Source organism: Buceros rhinoceros, unplaced genomic scaffold (genome assembly GCF_000710305.1).
Source record: "Buceros rhinoceros silvestris isolate BGI_N320 unplaced genomic scaffold, ASM71030v1 scaffold11123, whole genome shotgun sequence".
NCBI classification, from domain to species: Eukaryota; Metazoa; Chordata; class Aves; order Bucerotiformes; family Bucerotidae; genus Buceros; species Buceros rhinoceros.
In genome coordinates, this window is record NW_010404247.1 from 25,050 (window position 1) to 51,441 (window position 26,392).

At 37.3% G+C, this 26,392-nt stretch overlaps 1 protein-coding gene across 1 annotated transcript; it reads left to right on the forward strand.

Moving 5' to 3' along the window:
• Window positions 1-10,494: 10,494 nt before the first annotated feature.
• On the forward strand, window positions 10,495-26,128 carry ARL15 (ADP-ribosylation factor-like 15; the record flags this gene model as incomplete). The annotated part of the gene is made up of 4 exons (XM_010133330.1): window positions 10,495-10,639; window positions 13,386-13,445; window positions 24,811-25,019; window positions 26,029-26,128. Coding segments are annotated over 4 exons (514 nt in total), but the record flags the coding sequence as incomplete, so codon positions are not given.
• Window positions 26,129-26,392: the final 264 nt, after the last annotated feature.

A 26,392-nucleotide genomic window follows, 5' to 3' on the forward strand; every position in this document is an offset into this window, starting at 1 on the left:
TCATTATTATGATTCTTAGTAATCTCTCAGTCCTTAGGGAAGTAAATGTAAAAAATAAAAATACTTTAAACAAAAAGTTTGAGTTAAAGCCAGTGTTCTGCTTTTACAACTAATCATATGCTTTAGTCTGTAAAAGACAGCTATGTTCCCTTTCTTAAGCCTGTTTTTATTCATTGTCTCACTCTGAATTATACCACCAGCTCCAGATTGCTTATCTTTGTCTGATAGACTTTCATCATTATGGCAATTCTCCCTGGTCCTCAGTGAAATCTTGTATCTAGCCAGCAAAAGGAGGAGTTTCCCAGCTTGGCAAGATTTATGCTGATCCAGAATAAATGGCAAAGTTTTTGTTCCAGTAAGAAGCAGTGAGTCAGTTCTTACTGAGATTCCTCCAGCCTCCTTAGAACAAGTATTAATTTTCTCACCGCTGCCCATTAAAGCAGGTGAGGGACTGAACACCCCAGAGCTGTGCTCAGTTATCTGAATAGCATGTTGAGTTTATTTCTGCTTGGATTTATGGTGATATTTCATCAATATAAGGTATATTCCTAAGTAACAACCTGTTGCTTTTTTAACTTAAGAGTTATGGAACTATTGTGCAATAATCATGTGAAAAAATGGACACCCAGCGCACTGTCAGTGAAAGCAGTAGCACTGGGAAGGGAGTGGCACTGGAAGGTTTCAGGCTGAGGGCTTTTACTCCATTTAAAAGCTTGCATTTGCTAGAGTTGCCTGGATGCTGCACCTACATAAAGGAGAAAAATTTGAAAAGGGGTCTGAGTCTAAGACTGGATCTTTCCTACAAAAAAAAAGTGTTCTGGTATAGTGATACCTTCCCATGGTTTGAAGTAACTGATAAAAAGTGGTTGTCCTTTCACCAGGACAAACTTATGGGTTTGGGCTGTTTGCACGTCAGAGAGGGCATGCTGACATACCCCTGAGTAGGCGTAGCTGTATGGCAGGCTGCTCTGTGAGCAAGGCGACAAAAATCTGTGTTTTCACAAAAAGTAAGTCTGGTTCTTGCCAGCTCCCATTCCCCCATCTGCCCCCTGCCGGCCTCCCCCTCCCCCCCCAAGCTAAAATTCATCTGTGGCTTTTCAAAGGCAGCTTAACCTCTAAGTGTATCCAGAATTTATCTACAAAATATTCTTTACCTTTTCTTTTTATCTCTTTTTTTTTTTCCCCTCACCTAATTCAAGAAGATGAATAGGTATTGGTCAATATTTATTAAAAAACGTCTTTGTGTGGTTGTTGAGTGGAGTTTTGTGTTTTGTTTGGTTTTGTCGGCTTGCTTTTTTTTAACGGTGCAAACATAGGAAAGCAGCTTGTATCTGTAGTTGATCCATTGCTTTGTATGATCTGTTCCCTTCTCTGTCAGCTGAGAATCCCCGTCTCAAACTGAGTTGTGTTCCCCAAACATTCAAGCATTAGAAGCAGAGCACCTGTTGGATTTCTCTTTAAGACACATTAAAGGCTGTATAGTCCTTGATCCATGCATGCAGACGAGTGACAAATTTGACAGTACTAATTTCACAGTGCTAGACAAACAAAATAGCTAATAGAGGCTTCATCAGCAAACAGACTGGTGACAGATGAGAAACTTGGAGGTAGACAGTATAGCCAGAAAAACAAAAAAAGCCAAACTTGCAACTGGAGATAGGAGAAATGCAAAATGCCTGTGTAGGAGCATGAGATGTTTTCAAGGACTGAAGATTCTCACACCTAACTCATTAAGAGTTTGATTGAGACAAAAACTGTTCTACATTCAGACAAGCTCTTACTGATTAAAATGTAAAGAATGTTTAGTGGTACTTAAGATTCATATGCCTTCCTCTAGTTGTATATTCTGAATTTTTTTTTTTTTTGTGGAGGTTGGTCTTCTGTTTCCTTTTAGAGTACTTACATGTTGTGCTAACCAAGTAAAACTCTGATGCAATATAAGGGGGGAAGAGAGGTTCATGTATATGTTACTAAGTGTTTAATATTCCCTAGGTCGTTCAGTTAAAATAGATATCCTCTTAGAAGTTCTTAATTTTTTTTTGTAAATATAGCGTACTGGGAAAGTAAAATGAAAAGGGGGAGTAAAAGAGTGAAATCATTCATAGAAGGCCTAACGAATAAGAGATGCCTTTAGCCTGCAACTATATAATGCTTCAAATTCAGCACTGGAGATTAATAATGCCATGAACTGGTAATAGAGCACACTCATTAGATCTCCCATTTGCTTCTCTGCCAACACTGGTATCATTCCTACTCCATTGTCTAGTGGTGGAAGGCAGTTTAGACTTCAGTGTTCCAAGCAGAAAAATTCTTTGGCCAAAAGACTTGTGCTGCCTGCAAAATCGAGCTACCCTTGTTGATGTCCACCTCTTCTTTTTATCTAAATCCTCCCATTACTTCATGAGACTATGTGTACACTAGTAATTCTTTTCATCCTTAGATTTAAATGTTAACTGCATGTACTATTTCTATTTTAGTCACTTTTTTTTGCACCAGTCTCTACTTTCACCTTGTTTCCCTTGCCTCCTGATAATTTTAGAGTAACCAAACATTTATTGGTTTGCTAACTTCTTGGTTTGGTAATGCCTGTATTTGCTATGGTGGGCTTCTTGTACAGCATGACCAAAGAGAGAATTATTAGGAGAGAGCCCTGAGCAACTAGGCTTAAAACTGATGACTGTACTTTCCTTTTTAATGTACCATCACACTATCATAATTTTGTTCAATTTTCCGCTAAGGTATTTTGCAAAATTATTCTAATATTCTTTCAGTTTTTTCCATTGTCAGTGGCTCTTTCCTATTTTGCGGGTTTTTTTTTCTTTTGTTTTGGTTGTTTTTTGGTACAGATTTTCTTACTTTGACTGATACAATCTCTTTGTACTTGCTATTCTGCCTCAGCTATGAGCATGTTCAGTAAGACCAGACGTCATAGAAAATAGTCTGGTCTGCTGTCCTTGGAGAATTCTCCACTTTTCTCTCAGATTTGATGATACATGTTAGTTTTGAAATCTTTCATAAGAAAGAACAAGACATATCCTGGGGCTTAATCTCAGAGGAAGCATTGGCTTAAGTAAACATTACATATTTCTTTTTTTCCTCAAAACACCCTTTGAGTTTCTCTAGCTTCCTTTGCTTTTTGATACTCAGAGACACACACACAGCCCAGGATCTGTTTTCTTTGAGTTATGATTACGATGCCCAACAACCCTGAAAGCATGGGCTGAAGTTGAGTGGAAAACCAACTCTGGCATTTATCTGTTTCTATGATGTTACTAATACAGTGTGTGGAAGAATTAAGATCTTGTTACTTTTCTCAGGGATGTACTTGACTGCTATCACCTGAGTCTGCCTTGAGATCTTCTGACTATCAGTGCATGAGGGCACACTTCTTGTTTGTCGTGCCTGGCCATTCCTAGTATTTTTTCCAAATGTCAAGTAAATTATGTATGTTGGTGTTTATTTTAACTTAATTTTTTGAGACCCTTTTTGCTGTGAAAATTCTCTTATAACTTGCAGAAATATCACTTCACACTTGGTGATGGTTTTTGTACTTCCAGTGTAATTTTGGTATAGTGTAATTTGCCTAACAATTTCAGAGTAGGACAGCAGCAGTAGGTTTTTTCTTTTCTTTTTTTAACATTTGAAATACAATGCAAGTCTTTATTTACCTTCTTCTGCATCTAGTGTACATGTGGATTTTTGTTTGCACCTGAAGCAATTTTGTTTCTTTGAGGTTCTTTGACCCATTTGGGCCTGGGATTTGGGTACATCACTGTACTGTTTCCATAATTCCCTGTTTTCATATTATTACAGAAGTAATACTGTGTGTGCCATGTATATCAATTATTGATTTCTGGAGTCTTGTGTACCAAATATGTTTGTTTCTTCACCTTGAAAAAAAGAATGTGGGGTTGCATTTAGGTAACATGCATTTGGGTAAATGTAGCCAGCGTTAGTTAGAAAAATCAAAGAACGCCAAGTGGTCTACATGCTTCTGGTTCTGTGATCCCATTTGAGCTTATGGAACATGAATAATTATTTGTGTTGTGCTGAATAGGTGGAAAGTCTTCCATAACCCACCTTGTAACACCTGTGCATCATGGAAAAGCTTTTTATGATTTGGCTCAGAAACCATGAAGGGATAACGTAGCAAACATGAAAGCCCTAAGCTTCTTTTTTTTTCTTTTTTTTTTCAGGGGTGGGGGTAGGGAAGGGGAACATATTTAAAAAAAAAAAATCTGTATGTATCTTTCATCCTTACTAGATAATCAGAAGTGACAGAAGGTGCCACATCCTCAACTTTTGCACATTTTGATGGTGCTGCTGCTGCCTTTTTTCCTGGTATTGATAATGACTCTGAGCTTTTTTAGTATAGTTGTGTTTCCTTAGTTGTGAAGCAAACTGTTTGCAATGACTTTTGTCATCTTTTTTGTTGCCTGTTGCTCTTGCTATTAAATATGAGTAGACTTATGCGTTGAAAGAGGTTAGTTACTCGTGCAGCAAAACAAATGGAAAGCAAACTGTCAGAGAGGAAACAACTTGAGCAATAATTCTACACTTGTTGAAACCTAGAAGTGTCTGACAACCCCTTTGGAGCTTGATTTGACACTGCAGTGGAGTGATTGTCTTCTCCTGTTCAGAGTAGCACCAGTGCATATGTTTAACTGCTTTCCTGACTCAGCATTGGTTTATCATAACCATGTGATATTTTATTTTACATAGGCTTTTAAATCAAACTACTGTACCGTGTATCTGAATACATCCAAAACTTGAACTGTTTTCATGCTTTCTTCAAGCACGGTTTGAATGGAGTGGACAGTCATAGTTTGGTTTTGCTTTCTCTTGTAGGAAGTGTGCAAGAGATCAAGATCAGTTTTCATTTTGGACAAGAGGTTTTGTGATTTGTTTTGGCTGATAGTAGGGAAACGACTTCTGTTACCTTAAAGCTTCTTCCAAGAAGATTATGTTTTTGACTGCATTTATTGAATTTTTGTGATTTCTAATGCCCAGAACTTTTGGGTAAAGCTTTCATTTCAGAATGGTGTCTCTGATATCAGATAGAACAAATTATCTCCTGCCTTCTGCTCAACTGCTATACAAAGAAAGATACTGTCCTTCATCCTTCTGCAACGTGTCAGCCAGCAGCTTGACTGTCAGAAATGAGGTTGAAAACTCAATTTTATCCTTGAAATAGTGAAGAATTTATTTTCTTGAGAAATAGAAAAGTTGTTCTGGATTTCAGACAGAATTCAACCCACTGTGATTGTTTATTGTCACTCAAAGGAAGAATGTATCATGTCTTTTGAAGTGATATGCTCTGAACAGCAGTGTCTTATCTGGCTTGTCAGAAGTCAGACAGTTCTTTCTTCTTGACCTTATTTCCTGCAAGCCTTCTCTGCTGGTAGTGAAGTTGTCAAATATGTCGAAGAATGAGGAGGGCTATGTAATTTGTCTGGTTTTTAGTACTTGAGCCTGTGTCTTGTCTCTGGTTCAGCTGATGTCGACATAGGGATGTTCAAAGTCATTTGAGGTGTGACTGCCCCTTTTGAGACTCAAGAAGCATGTCTCCTCTGACATACCAAGAAGTCTTTGACAGGGTTTGGTGAGTAATTTCAACCAGTGAATCCAAATGTATTTCTTTTCTTAGTGGTCTGAAAGGAGATTTTGAGAATCCTGCTCCAAACAGTCTGTTTCTATTTTAGTGTCCTGTAATTTTTCTGTAATGTAGGACATCACCAGGACTCTGTTTGCTCTGTAAACTGCCTCACTTCATTATTTGTTTTCCTCTGGCCCATTTTATATTATCTGTCTTTAATGCCATATGCTTTCCTGTCTTCCTGCAGCCCAGGCTGATATAAAATTGAAGACATGTGGGCACATGTGGAGGAAAAGTGCTTTCGGGTTCACCCAGTGGGCTGACCACGCACTCATGAAGATGAGTTGGGTTACACAGGAGGATTGTTTGGTCCTGTGGAGCAAGTGGTGCAGTAAGTTAGCAGTGAGCTAGCGTCTCTGTATTGGTGTTTGGATCGTCACTCTGTATGGGGAGAGAGGAACTTGAGCATAGTGGTCATTGTTTAATGAGTTTGTAGGCTCTCAGAGAAAGTGATTGGTCATGATTTTAGTATTTTCATCTGTGTTGAAGATCACTTCAGGATGGCAGTGGCCATGTGAGTATCTGTTCATCTCTGTTGGTAGCCACAAAATGAACAGCAATCTGTTAGGTTTTGTCTTCACTACTGTTGTCATAGAGACGAAGATTAACCTTATCAATCTGAATGTTCTGAAAACATGAAAGCAGTGTCACTGGTTGTGTGTCTCAAAATTGGTACCTTTTTCCTCTTCCTACTTTTTTGTGTAGTGGTGAAACACCTGGGCAGCAGTATGGAAACAGAATAGTCTTCAGCTTTAGCTCACATGGTCAAGTGCATATGTTACAAATGCACTAATTTAACATAAAGGTATTAATGCAGTTAAAATATAGTTTATTTATATATTCCTTTTCTCTTCCCTCCTAACTGTGCATAATTTCATTCAGGTGCCTTGAGTAATTTGTTATTGGCATTCAGTTATTCCACTGCTGTCCATAGTCATTTCCTATCCTTAGTAAAATAACTGTCTACCTTGGTTCCCCACCCACCCCCACCTTTCACATTACCTCTTCAAGGTTTGAGATTTCTTTGCACTTGTGTGGTCTTATACAACATCAGAGCTATGGAGCCTGCTGTGTGTAAATTTGACTTTTTTTTAATGATCTCCTCAAGTTCTCATCAAGAGCTTCAGAGGATTAACCTGTCTGCACCAGTGTGCTGGGTACTAGAAGTCTTTTTGATCAAAGATAATTTAATTGAAAAATAAAATGCAAAGGGAGACCATAAGCAAGAGGGGGAGGGGAGCAGAGTTATGGTTGAGCTTTCAGCCTTAATTCTGGATTTCAAGAGCTCTGAATGCTTGGTTTGTTAGCATTAATGTTGCACTAACTTAGGGTATTTTAGCATGAGAGTGTGTGTGTTTAACCAACTAAGCATGAAATCCCTTGCTTCTGTTTGTCCCTATTAAATAGTGGTCACAAAAGAAACAGACAGGAGATGGATCCAGAACAAAGCAGAAATAATGGAGTATTTCACCCCAAAAAGGAGAGTGAAACGAGAAGTACAATGAGTAGGCAAAGACAGGCTCAATGGCTGGAGGCAGTGTAATGTGCTGGAGAGAGTAGTGATTCAGGGGCATTTGCTGCCCAGAGCGTCAATCTGTGATCTCTGAGCGGCACATATATCAGAAGTGTTTGGCCACCCTTGCTATAGATACACTATTTAATGCTTTTCCTGGAGGAAATTTCTGTACTGCTTCAAAGGGACACTGTCTAGGATTGTCAGCTCAAATACTGATCCTTCTAAAACTGGAATCGTCTGGTTGGGATAGAAATCCCAAAGCAGGAGTAGGACTGGCTAACTTCTTCCTGTAGCTCTTGTGGATGATTATACATGAACATGCAGTATGCGTGCACGCATACAAGTAAAATGAAAGTAACAATGGTGCTGAATATTGCAGAGTTTTCTACAGGCTACATCATCTAATTACTCCCAGTTTCCTAGATGAATACATCCTTTTTTCCAAAACTGGCTAAATGCATACATTTTTTCAATATACTGCGGTTTTTTTTTTTGTTTTCAGTACTTTAAGATCTGTTTGTTCATTTAAAAAAAAAACCAAAAAAACCCCTCCCAACTGTCCCTGCCTGCCTCTCTTTGTCTGCTTCTTCTCCCCATCTAATGGTTATAAAGAGTTTTGAGTGTTATGTTTTCAAAAATCATGAGAACTGACACTTCGTTTGATATGTCTTTTCCCTTAAAGTAAGGTCTTATCCTGATAGGATGAAAGAGCTGTAACCAATGTTCCTTTTTTGTTGCTAACAGTGGGCCTGAAATGCACAACTATACTCCAAATAACATTTTGGTGACTATGCCAGCTAGCTCTACCTTACCCTACATTTGCAATAGTCAGATGTTTGCTTTCTGTCCTCTCCCAACGCTCCCTCTGAAGTAGCCTTAGTTGGGTTCAGAGTTTGTTTTACAATACCTAAAAAAACCCCTTTTATTGGACAGAGAGCAGATTGGGTTTGGAAATCAATGAGAGACTTCTAGGTCCATATTATAATTCAAGATTCTTATGCCCTTTGGGTTGTCCAAATAGAGTGGAAAGGACACCAGTTTTGGAAAGGTCTGAATGCTCGTTATGAATTGAAGAACTCTCTCAATGTGTTTGATATATTTGTGTTTTGGATTTCAGGACCTGCTTCTTTAGTTATTAAGACACATTTCTTGCAGTTCCTGCATTTGATACTGCACTGTAACATGCGATGACCTCTTAAGTAATGGTGTAGCTCTTGTCCATGCTTAGTAAAATATGTCAGAATTCATTTCCTATCCATAATCAAAAGCAGAATATAGGATGTAATTTTATTTGCATGATGAATGACCTATGAATTTTCTGCACTCCGCAGATCTTGTGCATCTACTAGATGCAGCTGCCAAAGTTGTGACAATAGATGTTTAGTCTCTATAATGGATGCTTAAGTAACCCTGACTTTGTTAGGGGCCAAGTAACTTCAAGCTGATGAGAGAACAGGAAGGCAGTGATCAGATCGTTTAATATTTCCAATGGAAGAGATGTTCATTGAGCTTGAGTAAGGAACATTGCAAAACAAGTTACAAAATTTAAATATATTATTACAACTGTGCCATAAAATGTGCTGTAGAATTTCTCACTGTTAGGAAGCTAGAATATTTGAAGTCTGTTTTCATTCCAAGCAAACCAAAAGAACCTACTGAAGAAAATGAGCCTTACAGAAGGAAAAAGTCATGAATATAACAAAGATAGAGGAATCATGCTGAATAAAATACAAGAGTGGTCTGGAGGGAGCCATTTCCTTGTCTTCTGCGGTTCGGTGTCCGCTGTATCTCAGGAACTTTCATAATGTCCCGGTTTGGGCTAAAACTTCCTTGTTTTGGGAGCCTTCATATATATTCTACAAAGAGCAGTAATTATTTTTGACAGAACTGCAGCTATTAAATAGTGTCAGCTGCAAGAGTCATGTCTGGTTGCATAAAAAATTGCACAGTGTCTGGACAGATTGAAGCACAGGCATATACCAGCTCAGCTATTCCTTTGTGTTTTTCAATAGACATCAATAAGTTGTCACAAGGATGCTGTGCTGGCAGGGACAAATTGAATCCTTTTTAAAGACTGGCTGCAAAGGGCCTGACGCACAGCCTCGGGAGCTCTGACAAGCTTCGGAGAACTCTGTGGCCTTCAGCCTGATATCCATTAAGTGGAAACTCTGTTTGAAGGAGCTTATGTTGTGTAGTGAACTCATTTGGCCTTTCTCACTTAAGTGCCAGAGTAGAGATTTGCTGTGGCTTTGTAGAATCTGTGAGATACGTATAAACTGATGTCAGTAAATAAAGCTGGAAGGCATGTTTACTCCGTTTAACTACAGACACACATAAGGGCAAACTTTCTTGAAAAAAAAGGATTTCGAGTCAAATTTTAATGGAGGCTTAACTACTACTGTAAATATTTTTACTTCTAAAATATTTCCTTTCACATTTTTCGTTGTTAAAGGAATTTCATTACTCTCCCTGAACTTACCTTTAGTGTTTTAAACTAATGAGTTTTTCAGCAGCATGTGTAATACTGATATATTTTTAGTTTTTTACACAAAACTTTTCTCTTTTACATATAAAGATCTGATGAACCTTAGTAAGTGCTTAAAGGACCTTTTGGGTGAGCTTGGCCTGCTTCGGCAATGCTGTTTAAGAGGTATGACCAGAGCTGTGAAGTAGGCTTTGGGTAACAGATTTTTGGTTTTTGTATTCTGATTAATTTATACTTCTCCAGGGAAAGTGAGAAATATGATATTTTTGACTAGAGCTCTGTCCAGCAGAATTGATTTCTTTACAAGCTGTAGTCTTTAATAGCTGATACTGTAATGTAAACCACGTGACAAAGCAAGCCCAGGAAGGGCATCAGTGGTGCAAAGTTCTGTGATTCTTTCCTGTGACAACAGGTAAAGCCTGATCAGCAGTTGGTTGGGAGCTGCTCTGGTGCCCACACCAGGTATTGCATGGAATTAGCACAGAGAGCAAACTCAAGCATAGCCAGCTGCTGAGTTGAGTAGGGCAGGAACGTTTCTCGCTGTGTGTGCACTGTTTGTGCTGTTCAGGGAATGGATGTCGCTTTCCTCAATCCAGCTCTGTGAGCTTTAGGTATGTTTATTCTTTTTTACACGGTGGCTCTAGGTTTCAGTTGAGTTCGTCTCAGTCTATTATTGTTGATTTTGTCTAAAGAGCAAGTTGGATTAATAACTTTCTTCCTTCCAATGCCTTTAAATTTATAAAGTTGGTTTGTAGAACTTTGAATAAACATTTGGAAAAAAAAGTAACTTCTTCCTTTGTTTTGTTTTGTTTTGTTTGTTTTTCCCTACCCTGGCAGTGTTTTAGAGCACTTTGCTGCAAGGGACCACCACCACCACGACCTGAATATGACTTGGTTTGCATAGGCCTCACTGGTTCTGGCAAGACAAGTCTTCTGTCACAGCTTTGCAGTGAAAGCCCGGAGAATATAGTGTCTACTACAGGTAGGATGCTGCCTTTATTGCATGCTGTGCTGTAGGTTTACCCAAAGAGAACTTAAAAAACATACAGCAAAGGTGGTAGAGAACTTCAGCTTAGTTATCCTGCTTCTGAAAGTACCTAATGGATTCCTTTGAAGCTACCACTACTTACTCTTTCAGTGTTTGATCGTACACTGGGGAATATCCATGAAAACGTGCAGTTTGGAAAGTATTGAAATCAAAACATACATTGTGATGTAATGAAGTAGAACCATTGGAAACATACAGTAGCAGTCAGTGCACACATTTAAAGGTTTTTTTTCTTCTCTTTTTACTTCTGGTTTTTAAGCCGTCTTATTATACGGACAGAAAAGAGGAGAACGTGCTATAAAAAAAAATGGGACAGTAATGCTCTGAAACAAGTTGGGATTTATTTCTTCTCATACTTGGTCAGTACTATCTTGTGCTACATGCTAACAACCAAAAGAATGAATCTAATGGAAGTGTTTATTTCTGGTGATAATCTTCCGCTTCAGTTCAGCGAAGAGACTTGTTTGTGTAGTAAGAGCAGATTGAGATCAGAAAATCAATTTACAGAAGTTTCAGAGGCATTGAGAAGATACATAAAAACAGATACAAAAACCACAGCTAAAAGGAGTCTTATCCAAAAATTTGAGTATGCATGCCTCATCATCATAGATGAACCAGAATGTGTAATGCTGAAAGGGATATTTTGATTAGATAAACCCCAAGAAAACAAAACAGCACCAGAAAAAAATAGAAACGTGGAGTGAGGAGAAGGAATACCTGGCTTAAAGTTCAGAAAGAGGACAAATTAGGTCATACAGGTGAAAGAAATTTGGTTCTGTGAACGCAGTGATTTACTAAGGTTGATTTGCTAAGGGAACAGAGAATGAGTGTTGTCCAACTAACTTGGTTTTATAGTTAAATGGCTTTATATTGTAGCTGTGGTTCATGGGCTTGAATTTTATGATTGTCCTAACTGGATTTCAGTGTAGCCTTGTTTAAATTACAAGAACGTAAGGTTGCTATAACTGTAAGTAAAGAAAGTAAAACAGGTACAAGAAAATACTGGGTATTTTTCTGCAATGAATAGTTAACCCATTTCCTTCACAGTGGTGTCACTAGGAATGTTAAAGAGATCTGACACTTCATTTTGTGGAGAAGATGTCATTGCCTAACTAAAAAAGTTGGAATCAAATTGTAGAGTAATTCAACCTTTTTTTCACCTCTTTTTCCACTTCCTTGAGCTTTAACTGTAGCGTTCACCTGAAATTAGTGCGAACTATACTTTAGACCCTGGAAAAAATAGTCATAGCAATGTGAATAGCAATACAGATCTTTCAAGGGAAATAATGAACATATGATTAATTTTAAAATCAAATTTCTTACATGTTTATAGATGTGGTATATGCTAGCTAGATAGTCGCAAAAAATACTGTTATTTAGTTATGCGAATAGAGGAATGAAAACAGACTCTGGAGAAAACCCAAACCAAACTGATACGTATCTAGGCTTATTCAGCTTATAACATATCTACCCATATCTACCATATTTCTGCTGTGTCAGAGAATATTGTTGAGAATCTAAAAATACAATGTGACAACTTCTCCACTCAGTTTTCAAACTATAACCTTTTCTTATCAATGCCACTATTGTGGCACTAGTTTTTCCTCCTATCTAGGAAGAGTTTAGGATTTATTTTAAGACAACAACAAGAAAAATATTCCATGATTACTGCCTTCAGATTTTCTTGCACTTTCCTTTGCTTTATCTACTACTGACCATGGTTGGAATACTGGAATATCTTATTGGTCTGATCTGAGAGAAAAATTCTCTTGTTTCTGTTAAATGATAGCTAATAAACTTGGAGTGGAACACATTTTTCCAAAAATTCTTTACTCAGTTCACAGATATATACTCCTGTTGAAACTACTTATGCATGATGGACATAAATTTAATGTCTATTTGGACATTTTATGCTGAAAGAGCAGACATAATTTTTCCAATAAAAAGTATTATATACACTTACATGTATTTATGTAACTAAACAAGCAGAATGTTTTATATAGCGTATTGAAGGATTGCCGGGAGCCTTTCTTACTCCCTTTCTCATTCCCTTTCTCTTGGCTGTCTGAAGTTTCATTTAAGGGAAAACATCACACTTTAAAAAAGTCTTTTAGTTTTAAGCATATAAGAGGCTAATAGATTATTCTAGTCTGCTTGTAACCATTTTAATACATACCACTTTGGTCCGTAAAAGGATCTTTCTGTTAATAAGATTTATAGACTGGATTAATACTCTGGGTGTAACCAAAACGTGTGAAGTTTAAATGTAAGAAAAGAGTGATTTGAAATGCATGTTGTCCTCCGTGTGTCCTAACAATTGCAGAAGAATCACTTCTTATAGTAGTCTGAAATCAGATGTATTAAAAGAAGGATTTTGTAAAGGTATATTCCATACTGACTCTGTAACAAAATGGTAGATGGCCTGGATGGAAGTTTTATGCTGAATTTTATGTGTGCCCACTATTTAATATTTAATTGCAAATTTCATTGCTCATACTGATTTATTCTCCACGCACCTCCACCCCATATTTTTAAACATCAAATTGAAACAGAATTTCACATGCAAAATCCTGGTTCTTGATGAAAAAAGTAGTCTTTTCTGAATGTATGCAATTGATTTAAAAATGCCTCTTTTTAACAAAAAAAAGCCCTTACTAATACTCTTTATTTCCATTCTTAGGTTTTAGTATAAAAGCAGTGCCATTCCAGAATGCCATCCTGAACGTAAAAGAACTTGGAGGTATAGCATTTATTCATTTGATTATAAACATGCAGTGTCAATCTCATCATACCAAACTGCTAGTTGTTTCAAATTTAAAAGATGATAAATCAGTGCGGTTGGAATTTAAAACCTGTGTTTCACTTCAGCAGATGAAGTTGAGAAAAAATGTATAAATGCTCACTGCAGAGAACAAAAAGTAAAAAGCAGGAGTGGAAGGCAGATAAGTGTGGTGTGTCTCCTTAATGTAATTTCTTGAATTGCAGTGGTTAAGCTAAGCAGAAATACAAACTAGTTTGTGATTGTAGTACAGCTCATATGGCAGCTCAGGGAAGTTTGCTCCCGGTGTTTATTGTATTTATAAGCTTTTACTTAAGAGCACTGGCTGAGACAACTATATGAACATTCAGCAAAACCAATGTATTTGCTGCATCGCTGAATATTGTTGCAAAGGCAGCCAAGTTCCAGTGAGTTACATTCTTTGATATCTATTCTCTTGTTGAATTTATTGAGTTTGGAGGGATGGTTGTTTTGTGGTTGTGGTTTTTTTAAATTGTCTGTATACAGGTCAGCTAGTAGGCTGCCCAGTTCTGACCCAGAAGCCTAAGCGATCAAGAGGTTGCTCTGTTAAAAGGAGGAAAACACCCTCCTATTAAAGAGTTCTTTCAGAGTCTAATTTTATCTAATGTTCTTCCTATTAAAAACCCACTTAGCTGCTTTTTATATTCTAGAATTTCTGTAGATCTTCCTTGTTATCTATGTAAATATAGTAGAATTAATCCTGAAGATGTTCATTAGATTTTCAGCAAGTTTGAAACCTCTCTTAAGTGCTCTGAAGTTACCTTGGTTCTTGAAGGAAGTTCCATGAGATCAAATCAAGTTTCATGAGAGTTGTCTTATCCGAAGCCATTTCAAGAAGGCTTTGAGATAAGCACATATTTAAAGGATAAGATTTTTTTTTTAATACCATTGGTCCATGGATTTAAACATACATGGTCTTGCTCGAGCACCTACCCTGTAAAAGAAGCAGAAGCCTTCTTTAATAAAGGGACCACTCCACAGGTACAGTGTTAGTTCTGCGTGAGTTTGTTATCTGCAAAATTTGCACTGAAGCTATTCTTTGAATTTTTTTGAAGCAGAATGAGTCATTAACAGGCCAGTTTATATGTTCTGCTACCTGATCTCTGTGAAATATATAATTTGTGTAGGCAAATGCATTTTTGGCATCAATAATTGAATCTAAGTATTTTATAGCAGATCCTTGTTAACTTCTCTTCCTTACTCTTTTCTGATCATACCAACTTTCATTTTGTGCAAGTATGTGTATTATGAGAAACCTTATCTCAGTGGAGTGCTTTGATGTCTCATGACAGGATGTCATAAAAGTAATCCAGAATATTCAATTTGGTTTTTTCCACCAATTTACCTCTTCCCAAATTGTCTGGTTTTGTTTTGTTTTTTTTTTTTTTTATTTCCTTTCTCTTTAACTATTGGTATTTACATGTCTGTACTTGGAAATGGTGTTGTCTGATTTTTTTAATGAGATATCGGAGAAAAATGCTATTTCTGATAACATTTCATTGCCTTGGTAAGGGAGCTAAGGCAAACTTCCAAAAATTTGTTTTTCTTCTGAAAGCTGGTGATCATTTTTAATCTTCTAGTTGGGAGATGTGTTCCTACTTGATGAAGGTAAAGCAAGAGATTTCTGAGTATCCATGGTTTCTTGCTGCTGTATGAAAATAAAGAAAAGCATCTTACATGTTTAATCAGTGCTAAATTTTATTTTGGAATTTCTACTTCTGAGTTTGTAATTTTTCTTACTCCTGGTTTTTGTCTTCAGTTATTATGGTATTGTTTATCTAAATTATCTTCACTGTAGTAAGGAGGTCTTGTCCAGACGTTTGATCTTGGAAACTTGGAGGAAGGTAGAAAGGCATCTGTTTTTAACAATCACTGTTGTTGCATGTTATTCAATGGGTGAAGCTCTATATAGATTTACTTTTTGATACCACGTTTTAATTTGTCATTTAGGTTTTGGTAACTGGAAGTTTCATATGTCTTTGTACAGCAATGTGTTAACAGCCAATATTTAAAAAAACCTAACATCAGAAATCATACTGTTTAAGGTTCTTATTTTCAGCAGCCAAGCAGTTATGTGAAACAGATGCTGACCATGTAGTATCCTTTTTTTTTTTGGTTGAAGCAGTATCCTGCCTCGAGGTCAAAGATGGTGCTGGTTTTTACTGTGCTGGTTGCCTTCTGAAGCTGCTAATGAAGCCAGGTTTTATTTTTTTTGTTTCTGTATGAACTGTAAATTTTCAGGCAAAGTATATAAAGAACAGTCTCTACTCTTTTGTCTATTCCTGGTCTGATTCTCCCTTCATTAGCCTTTAGGAGTAGGGACGTGGAGCAAAGTTTGCTGTGCGTTTTTTTGCAGAAATTTTTCTTTGAAGTACACGATACTTGAACATTCAAAAAAAAATCCTATTTTGTATCTTTTTTATTGTTTGTTTCCTAAGCAAGGCCATGTTCCTACCAGAAAATAAGGTTTTCATCTAATTTCATAAACGTTAAATGTACTGTTGAAAACACTGAATATGATCTCAAATAAGTAAGAATATGTATAGCTTTCAAATCAAACATAGACCTGCTTGAGTTACTTGAAAAAGAGGTCTTGCTTTATTTACTGACCAAGTTGAACTGCCCATTCTCTCAGTTTCTATTTTGATAGAAATGATAATCTCTTCCTGCTCCCTGAGAAATTAAGAACAGTCACCATTTTCTGTCCAAAAAATGAGTCCTTAAAATAATGTGTGTAATTTAGATTAGAAGGAAGATGTGCTGTGCCCTAGTCCAAACTCTCAGAATTTACTTTTACCAGGATAAGTGGAAATATATTTCTTTATTATGCAACTCAGCTGAGTAGTGGTATAGAAAGAAATTACAGATTTTATGATTTCCTCTTATGGTGCAGCAGTCTCTGGTGGGAACTAAGGGTGAAATTGTGTACAGTGAACATACAGGAGAGTGGTGAAAGTCTGGAAAAATAAGGCAGATGATAACATTTGTTGTTCAGAAGGTTCTAACAATGTTTTGCTGAAAGAATTTTGGGATGCTTGATGCTGAGATTTATTCTCAAGACAAATAATGAAGGTACAGAGGCAATAGGAAGCTTTTTCTTCGATTATAACAAATTCCAGCCTGGAGGCACGCTGCGTGAAACCACCGTTTATTTAGTGTGTTTATTCAGTCATCTGCTGTTGTAATGCTGTCAAAACAGAATGCGAAGTTGCGGTATCTGTTTTGATGTGGATACTTATTCAGGCCTAAATCAAGATTTTGGGTCCATTCTGGAGGTTAACTAATAATTTACAGTAGTTTTTTCCTCCCCGCCCCCTTCCCCCGCCTTTTTTTTCTTTTTCTTCCCCCCTTTTTTTCCCCTCCGCTTTTTTTTTTAGAAAATATCTGTTTTAGAATTTAGTTACCTATCTTGTAAACGCAGGCTTAGAAACTCTACTGGTGAGATGCCAGTACAGAGCCTGGTCAAATTTAAAAGAATGATTCATGATGTGAACAGCTCTTTTTTTCTTTTTCTTACCATTTTAAAAAATATTAACCACATGTTACAGCGTTCAGTAACCTTTTCTGGTTTACGTACTAAAATGTAGTGTCATAAGTTTGCGTTATGTTTTTGTAATCCACTCAAAGGCCTTTTTCACAGGCATGGAGAATCATCAACATGTTGTGTAGTCATCTTTGAAATTTCATTTGAGACAAAACATGTTAAGTGCTTAGCAAGAGCGTGGTGGTCAATATCACGGATGTTCGAGTTTCCAGTTGGTTGAACATGGCCAGGAAAAGAGAGATGAGAACTGTCCTCCCCACTGCTGTTCCTTCTTAAGCTTCATGACCAAAGTCATAAATCCACATTCTTAGGCCAGCTAAATTAATTTTCTGTGTGAGAGCTTGAGAACAAATAACTTTAAATAGAATTGGTTAAACAAAGCATATGTATTTTGCCTTAATTTGGAAATAAAGAGAAGGGAGAGTAGGAGGGGGAGTCATACTGTCATGCAATCCAGGTTGAATGGAAAATGTCAACCCCTGGAGAAGAAGACAACAGTTGTCAGGTTGTATGTGCCTTGTGGAAAAAAGAAGGGAGGAGGCAGGAAATAATATTGAGCTCTTAATTAGAATTTAAAATTTGAATATTTATGGAAAACCATTTTCCTCCTTTACTCTGTGGAGGTAAAGGAGAGTACTGAACACCCTCCTAGCAACACATCCTGGCAGAGGAGCTAGAATTTCATCTAGTTAATCACCAGAAGACTGATCCACAAGTAAATGCTAGTCATCTTAAGCCTAAGTCATCTTCACAGGGGCTAACTAACACAAAGCAATAAAATCTCCCTCTCTCCAAAGGCAGTTGATACCTCTACAAAATCCGGTTATGGAGTACCTGCAATGCCGTCTGCAATGTAGCTGCATCTAACAGTTTGCAGAATGTCTTAGCAGGTGACATTTTTAGATGACCGTGATGAGCTGTCCAAGCTGAGTTGCACAGAGACATTCAGCTTCAGAAATCATTAAAGTTAGATCTGTTTGCTATCAATCATACATGGCCAGCTGTTCAAATGGTGCCTAAGCCCAGGCTCTGTCACACAGTTTCCTCATTTTAGAGGTAAGAGGGATTATTTACACCTGCTTACAGATCTAGTTAGTATGAGTTCTGGGGAAGCTCTGGTCAGGATTCAGCATAGCGATCTTTCTACTGTTTTTTAGAAATACCGTTCATGTTCTACATTTAGTTTTTTACAGTGTGAATAGACAACCTGCTATCTATCGTATTCAAAACAAGTAGGAGCCATGCAAACACTCCCTGTCGAAGCTATGTGCAATATGATAAGCAAAACACAGTATTTTGTTTTTGTAAATGGGATGTTTTGTGGAGTGAAAAGTAGTTTTTAGTTTGCTAAAAAACCTATCTTCTGTTGGACTTGCAACTCCATTTTCTTCAGGCAGAATCAAAGGGTAGAGTATAGGAATTTAGTTTAGCATCAGAAATGATACCTACATTTAATGAACACCACCCCAAACAAACAAAGAAAAATCTTTAAGACTTCGATCCCTTCAAAGGCTAAAGTAGATTCAAACACGTGTAAGCCAGTCAGCAGAAGGGCTGAACAGACAGAAATACACAGCTGTGGTAGACTTGCTGCCTTCTTTATATGCCTACTGGTCTTGAGTGCCATGGAGAAAGATTTATTTTGAGCTTTATTTGAGCTTATCTCCACTGTTACCGAAGGTGTGGCTGCAGCTCAGAGCAGAGTACATCAGAGCCTTGCTGCGTACTGGCAGCAGTTGCAGCCTGGTCAGCTTTGCTGCTGGTTCTGAGATCCTGGCTGTTACTGAGCTCTCCAGCAGAGTTGGAAGAAGGGAAGGGATGGGTTACTGGGTAGAGAAGAGACTGGCAGATGATTTTCTTGTTGCCAGCCATCCTCCTAAAGGAATAGCTAGCCCTAGAGGACTTACTGTTTGTTTAGGGGAATAAAATAAAAAAAAAAAAAAGGCCAGGGTGATACTGAGAATGGCTTCTTACTGAAGTCCAGTTTTGTGTGGGTTGCCTCCTGCTGCAAACTTAAAGCTTCAGACTTCGGGCTTAAATAACTGTTGGAAGATATTGCAGGGCACATATTTTTAATCTTCCTTTTGAAATAATCTGTAAGATTTTTTAATGAACTTTTAAAATTAACTTAATGTTCCTGACTAGAACAGCAGCTTTTTGTTTCAAATTGCTTGTTTTAGTTCAACATGGTAGTAAGATACACATGCCTAAGAAGATCAAACTGACTTCCTGCAGGCAAGTGTAAATACGGTGTTTTTAAAACTTTCAAGTGCTTGCAACCTAAGTGTAGTCCTAACAGTTCTGAATATTGGAGCAGGTGGGGATTCAAAGTTAGAGACGGCCTCTAGGTTAGCTAAATGGGAAGATACTGAAGGCTTGACTTCCATACTAATCTCACTGGGGAAGCCTGGAAGGCAGAGAAGAGATGACAAAGATGGTTTCCATAAACTTCAGTTTGATAAGAAAAAATGAAAATAAGCACCCTAACTTAGGTGTATTTCTGATATTTGTATATATGGAATATAAAGGCAGATAATTTATTTCTCAACATTTTTGTTTTGTTTTCTTTTATGCTGTTTGTTCAGATAGTTGTTGAATTGCTGCAGTGAATATATCTGATATTGCACTCTAAAAATGTGCCTTTTTCAGAAAAAAAAAAACCTCACCGATTTCCTGTTACCATGCTTTGTTGTATGGTAGCAGGAGTGCACTGCCTGAGAGTCTAGAGAAAGCAGGCTGTGCTCGTTTGGACTTAAACCCTAGGAAGCAAAAGCCCTGGGAGTTTTGAGCCTAGAGGAGAGTTTTAGTTTAGCATCCATATTGCTGCTTAGCAGTAAGCAGAATCAATACAAAATAGTCATCTAATAGGGACTGACATTACACCTGTGAGAAACTTCTGTATCTGTGTGTGGATGTCTTTCAGTGTCGACAGGTTGCACGTACATACAAAGTGGACATCTTAGAAAGGATGTATTACATATTTGTAATAAAAAGCAGTTAGCAGGTTGAAAAATTGCTAGGGTGTTACTAAATATATATATATATGTGTGTTGTATTTATTCAAGGATAGTACTGAGAGACCTAAATAGAGAGTATGCATGAAATAGATAAGGAGCAGCCCTGTCTCTTAAAACCGTGTTATTTCAGTGATTTTAAGCATCTTCCTGATTGCTTAACAAGGCAAGATTTCCTTGCAAGGAAACTATGGGAAGTGAAGTTACAAACTTTACTTGGTTATTTAAAAATTCTTTTCATAAGGTTTTCTTGGGATGGCAGAGTAGGGTGTATTTAAAGGTTTTGCAAGAATGGACAAGAGGTTTCTTTTTCCCTTCCCTCCATTCTTACTCCCCCACCCACAGGCCAGTCTTTCATGCAAAAAGATTTTGTGGCACTGTTGACGTATTCCTTGGCATCTTTTCACCTTTTAGCTAATTAGGAATTGTCTCTTAGTATCAGTAGAGGAATTGTCTCTATAATTTTTTGATCCACTATAAAACCTTCAAAACAGGAGTCTTTATTTCAGGTGAGTGGAATGTTATATTTGAAGTGGTAGAAAAACTGGCTGGAGCCTGCATTCTTTCATGGCCCCAGGTTAACAATTTCTGGTGGGAAGGAAAAAACGTCTTCCCTGGGTTTAAGACTATAACTTCCCTGGAGCTGTGGTGTATTTTGAGGTGAACAAGAGCTTTCATGTGCAGCCTAGACTGTCTTGAAGCAAGGGCTGTGTGACATTCATTGTGGTTTCAATGGAAACTTGCTGCAAGTTTGACGGGTAACACATTTGACACCTTTAAATTGCTTTCAGTGATTTTTTTCCTGTATTGCTATGTGGTGTTCTTCTGAAAGCAGTGAAAAGGAGGGAATTGAAGGTAGCCTCAAACTGCTGTGAATGAAGGTCTAAACAGAAATATTCACAGGTGAAAGGAAGATCTGCAGCTCTGCATTTTGTGTAATATTTCCAGGAGTGCATAATTGTACAGCCTGTTACAGATATGCATTAAACTGCACATAGCTCTCAAACTCTTCCCACTCCCTAGCTTCAAAGGGGCATTTGAGCGGGTACCTTTGACACTGATACAAATCATAAATGGTGTTAAAATGGATGCAGTATACCTGTGGCTGGTAATAAAAACCCATTTATTTATTTGTTATTTATTTGATATATATTTTATTTGATATATATTTTATTTGATATTTATTTGATATATATTTTAAATTATGAATGAAAACTTTCTAAAATTTTAAATAGTTAGTTGAATAAACCTGTCCTGTAATAGTGCTGAGTGAGTGGGGTTTTTAATTACAGCACCCTGTCATTTGTATAAGGAGAGGTTTGTTTTTTTCCTTTTATAAAGTAATTCAAGCCTATGTTTGACTGAATATTATCCTTTCTTTCCTAATAACTGGAGTGATTGTGGTGTTGTGTGGTTTGGTGTTTCCCCCCAACGCCCCCTCCCCCAGTTTATTTTTAAATGGGATGTTTTAGTCACAGTTCAGGACTTAACCCACCCCAGTGGGTTCCTTGCTGAGGGAAACATCATATGCCTAGACATGAGTTGTGGCTGTTGCCTGTATCTTAGGAAAATACTACAATGACTGTCTCATTTTGTGAACCTTTCACATAGCACGTTCCTTAGGTCTAATGTGAATTGTTATGTTTTTTCTTTTTTCTTTTTTCCTTTTTTCTTCTTTTCTGCCTTTTATCTCGGTTGAGACATGAAGTGGTTGAAGAAAAGCCTGCAAAGCTGTTAGAAAAACATATGATATTAGGCTGACAAACCTAAATCCTTATCTTGTCCTATCAAACAACAGTAACAGACATTTTAGGTTTCTGGTTTTACGTCATCAGTCTCAGAGAGCCTGAGGATGTTTAATAGATGTGCATTACATTCTGGATTGCTGAAGATCTCAGACTTTTAATTTCCCTGTCTTAGAAACCAATAGAATAGATTAAAAAATAATTTATAGAATAGTTTGTGTTGAACTGCACCTTTAAAAACAACTGTTTGCTCTGTGTGATTGAACTTGTCATTCCAGAAAGGGGATTAGTGGGATCACTATTCACAGTTTTCCTGCCCAGGATAACTCTGTGACATGTTACCTAGTGCTCTGGAGAAAGAAGGTTATGCTGGAGCAGGTTTGGAGCAGGTTGTGCTCCCTTGATATGAAGAGTTAAGGCAAAAGAATATAAGCTTATTTGTCTTGTAGAAATTTTTAATTTCCAGTTGCTGATAGCTTACTGATACCAAAAATTATTTTTCAAGTGCGTTTGCCAGGAAAATTAGTTAAAATGGCACCCCAAGGTACAGATTTCTTAGTCTTTTTTCTTGTCTGCTTAGCACAAGTTTTTTCTTGTGAAAGTCCAAGCCATGATTTCCTCAGAATTGAAGTGTAAGCAAGTTCAGAGCAGCTCATTATTCTGATGAGAGATTCCAAAGGAAGTATCAAGTTTTGTTGTATGTTATTAGTTGTTTCTTATAAGTATGCTGTGATGCGCAGGCTGGGACTGGAGGACTGCTACACTTTGGTGGTGTTTCTTTTGGGACAGTTGATGTGGAGAAACAAAGTTGAGCAGGTAAAGAACCTGAACCAAAGAAGCAGGACCGTAAGGTCAACAAATGAGCATATTGATTTTCTGATTCCAGTGTCCCATGTAGGAATCCATGAGCTACTTTGTTCCATGTGCCTGAATACTAGAGAGTGAATGCTCTGCAGTTCACCACACAGTTTTTCTCTTCAGAAATAGTATGGTTACGAAGATAAGACTCAGGGTCTGGAAGTGACGTGGGATTGAAAAGTAGCTGGCTGAAGCTTAGAGTAGGTAAGACAGATGTTATGTTGCTAGATTTAAAAAACCAAACAAACCTTCAAAGATCGTGCTTTTGGCCTTGCAGTTCATTGAAAATTATTCTTCTACCAGTTTATAAAGTAATGTGATACACTGCGATGCTGCTGTGTGTGGCTATGTAAATAGTGTCCCTCTGGCAACTTGCTCTACTTGGTTCTGGCATAGACAGCTTTTTGGAAAGATGGGACTATCTGACCGATGCAGTGAAGTTTCTTCACAAGTACAATTAGTAGATACTCCAGTGGTACAGAAACAGAATTAGCTTTCAATGGAACCACTCTTCTGTATTAGTAATGTTGATCTTCAGAAGTTGATGATAAAATAAATGCAACACCTGTCCTATCTATGAATTGTTACTTTGAGTGTGGTTAAATTAATAAGAAATTAAGCAAGGTCCCCTGATCAGTTAAGCAAAATCCCATCATCATTTACCTCTAAGTAATCAATTATTTAAATCTCTCGCAGAAAAAAACCTGTTCAGTTATGACTTCACTATCCTCTGTAGGAAAAAGTGTGTGTTCACCAAAGTGTGTTAGCCACCTAAATTGTGAATACAGAGTGCTTAAGGTTCCAGTGTGGCTGGTACAGAGAGTAACTCTGTGGGGTGAGATTTGCATACTCTGAGTTGGATGCCTGAAATATGTGGTGTAAATTCCTTTTTAGGTATTTTTTTTCACCTCTGTTTAGTGACTGTCTTTTCTGATGCACAGTGTATAAACTGAGTATTTAAAGTGTCAGATCAATGTGTAGAAAATGTGCATTAAATTATCATTTTGTGCCTACATGTTGCTCAGAACTTTTTTGTAGTTTTCTTCCACTAAAAAAAGGGGATTTTTATTACTATCAGCAGTTGGTATCTGTGTCTGCATTAGAGTTCACTTCTCCCTCACTCAAAGTAAGAAAAATGTTTGTAAAGGACACCTTAAGCACGTTTCTGCAAAGCAGTGTCTTGCAGGCATGTCAATGTTCTACTAGAGTTTTGCTGCTGCTGTTCGCTTTTTAGCGTTAGTCCCCATGAGTGTAGTGCCAGATTCAAACATACAAATAGCCCATATCCAAATCATAGTTTAGATAGTTTGACAGCTGTCAAATACTTTTTTTTTTTTTTTGCTACCTCACTGTTACAACATATGCTGCTCTCCAGGGGAGACAAAAACTTTCTGTAGATAACCTTACTGCTTGGCTTCTGTTGAGATGGCTGAGTGCTGCTGAACTGTGTCCTTAAAGTTACTGTGGCACATAAGCCTGTACAGTCACTTGTGTTTACTATTGGACTTTTCCAGAATCCTTAGCGTGGTCAACAGAGCAAAAGTAGTTGAAATGAATGCCTTTGCATGTTGTCCTAGCTCCTCATTCACTGCTGGACTCATTATTGTATCACTCTTCTTGCTAAGTGTCCCATTACTTTAAATAAGCTTTCTCTACACCTTTTTTTCCCCAATTATGAAGTGTTTGCCTGGTGGTTTGGAGATAACTGAAAGACCTCATCGTGCTCAGAAATGACCAACTACCGTGACAGAAGCTACAGATTATGGCAAGGAGCTGCAGGGCTAAGTAAAAAAGAATGGGCAATAGTTTAGATACTAGTAGGAAAATATTTCAGTGAAAAGGTATAGGTTTAACTATGTGGGACTGGAAGCATTGTAGTGCTGCCAGTGCTCATTAATAGAGCAGAAACTTTTCAGGGGTGAAAACTGCAAGTTCCTTCCGTATTTAAACAATGTTAATTTGATGGTTGTGAGTGTGTGTGTTGTATTTGTGGTTGCTTTTTATTCTTTCATTGATGATTATTTAGGAGAGAAAATTTAGTCCGTTGCTTTGATTGTGCTAAGTAGAAGGGTTATTTTTGGATGCAAATATTAAGTCTGTTTAATTGTTCTTGTTTTAATTAGTTCTTATTATTGTCTTGAAAGGGGCTGACAATATCAGGAAATACTGGAGTCGTTACTACCAAGGATCCCAAGGGGTAATCTTTGTATTAGACAGTGCCTCCTCTGAAGATGATCTAGAAACTGCTAGAAATGAGCTGCATTCTGCTCTCCAGCACCCACAATTATGTACTTTGCCATTTTTAATACTGGCCAATCATCAAGACAAGCCAGCAGCTCGCTCCGTACAAGAGGTATGTTAACATGGCAGCATCTTACCTGTTTGTATTTACTATCTGCACACCACTGACCCAGTATTACCTATTTCCCTGACATCCTAGTTAAGGACTGGCCTCAGTTACTCTGTGCATAAGTACGCAGACCAAGAACAGTGCCAGCCCCTGAGAACTTAGTTCAATGCACTCAATACAGGCTTAGTTGTTCTGGAGAACAGGCAAATAATACTTGGATACAAACAGTTCTCCTGCTTTCACCTTCTTTTGCTTAAGGGAGAAAAGACATTTTGAAACTACTCTTATCAAAAGCTGCTGGGACAGTGATTTTTTTTTAACTTGTTTTTTCTGCTTGCTATTAGTTTTAATCTTGCACTACCCCATTACTCTATTGTTTGCAACTGCTTAAAGGAATAGATTTTAGCCATAGGTTGTCTTTTATGTAAAAGCTTTTTTTCTGAACTGCTGAGTTCTGATGTGAGGGCAGAGTGGCAATTCCTGTTCTGAAGTCCTTAACTTGTTCTGATATTCTCCTTTTAAGGAGTAATGTCTTCGCCTAATTTGTAGCTATCACAGAGTAAATTATGTAATTGTTCTATCCAGTGTGCCTTTGGGTTTTTTTTTGCCATATCTTTGAGGAAATGCTGAAAGTTACCGATTCTTTATGAGAAACTCTACTTATTCTTCTGAAGTTGTGGGAAGAAGTTAATTTTTGGTTGTGTGGTTTTGTTCATAAATGTCGTTTAAAGGACTCTTCCTATTAAAGGTTGTGTGTGAAATCTTTCGTTTGTTCTGTGACTGGTGTTTTTTATTACAGCCAAGTAAAGACTGTTTCAGCACCTTATTGCGTTGCTGCTTTGTATTTTTTATTTTCTTGCTGTCTTAGATGCACTTCTCTGTCTAAAATATGATCTTTCTGAAGCATGCCAATTCAAGTCAATGCAAAACTGACTGATCTGTAGGATAACTGCTATTTGTACAGTATGTACTTTCTGTACTGCTTTATTGGTATTTATGCTTCCTTTCTTAGCTAGAAGAAATGGAGAATGAAAAGTTAAGCTTGTGTATTAAGAAGGAGAAGTGTAAATTTGGCTGGATTATAGTTGTGGTTTTAGTACGAGAGGAAGAGAGTAAGTGAGAACTGCATAAGCTACATTGTAAAATGTTTTGTTAAGTCAGTGGTCCTTTCCTGCAAGAATCTGTGTTTAGGAAAAATAAGAAAATGAAAAAGAATTTGGATTTAGTGTATCAAGTTACATAAAAAGCTAAACTGAAATGATGCAGAGGTAGAATCTACAAGTTCTAGGTCCTGTTCATCTAAACACAGTTTTAGGAAGAAGTAATGAATACTTAAAGGAAATGTAATAATGATTTTTATATATCAGTTTCTTTAT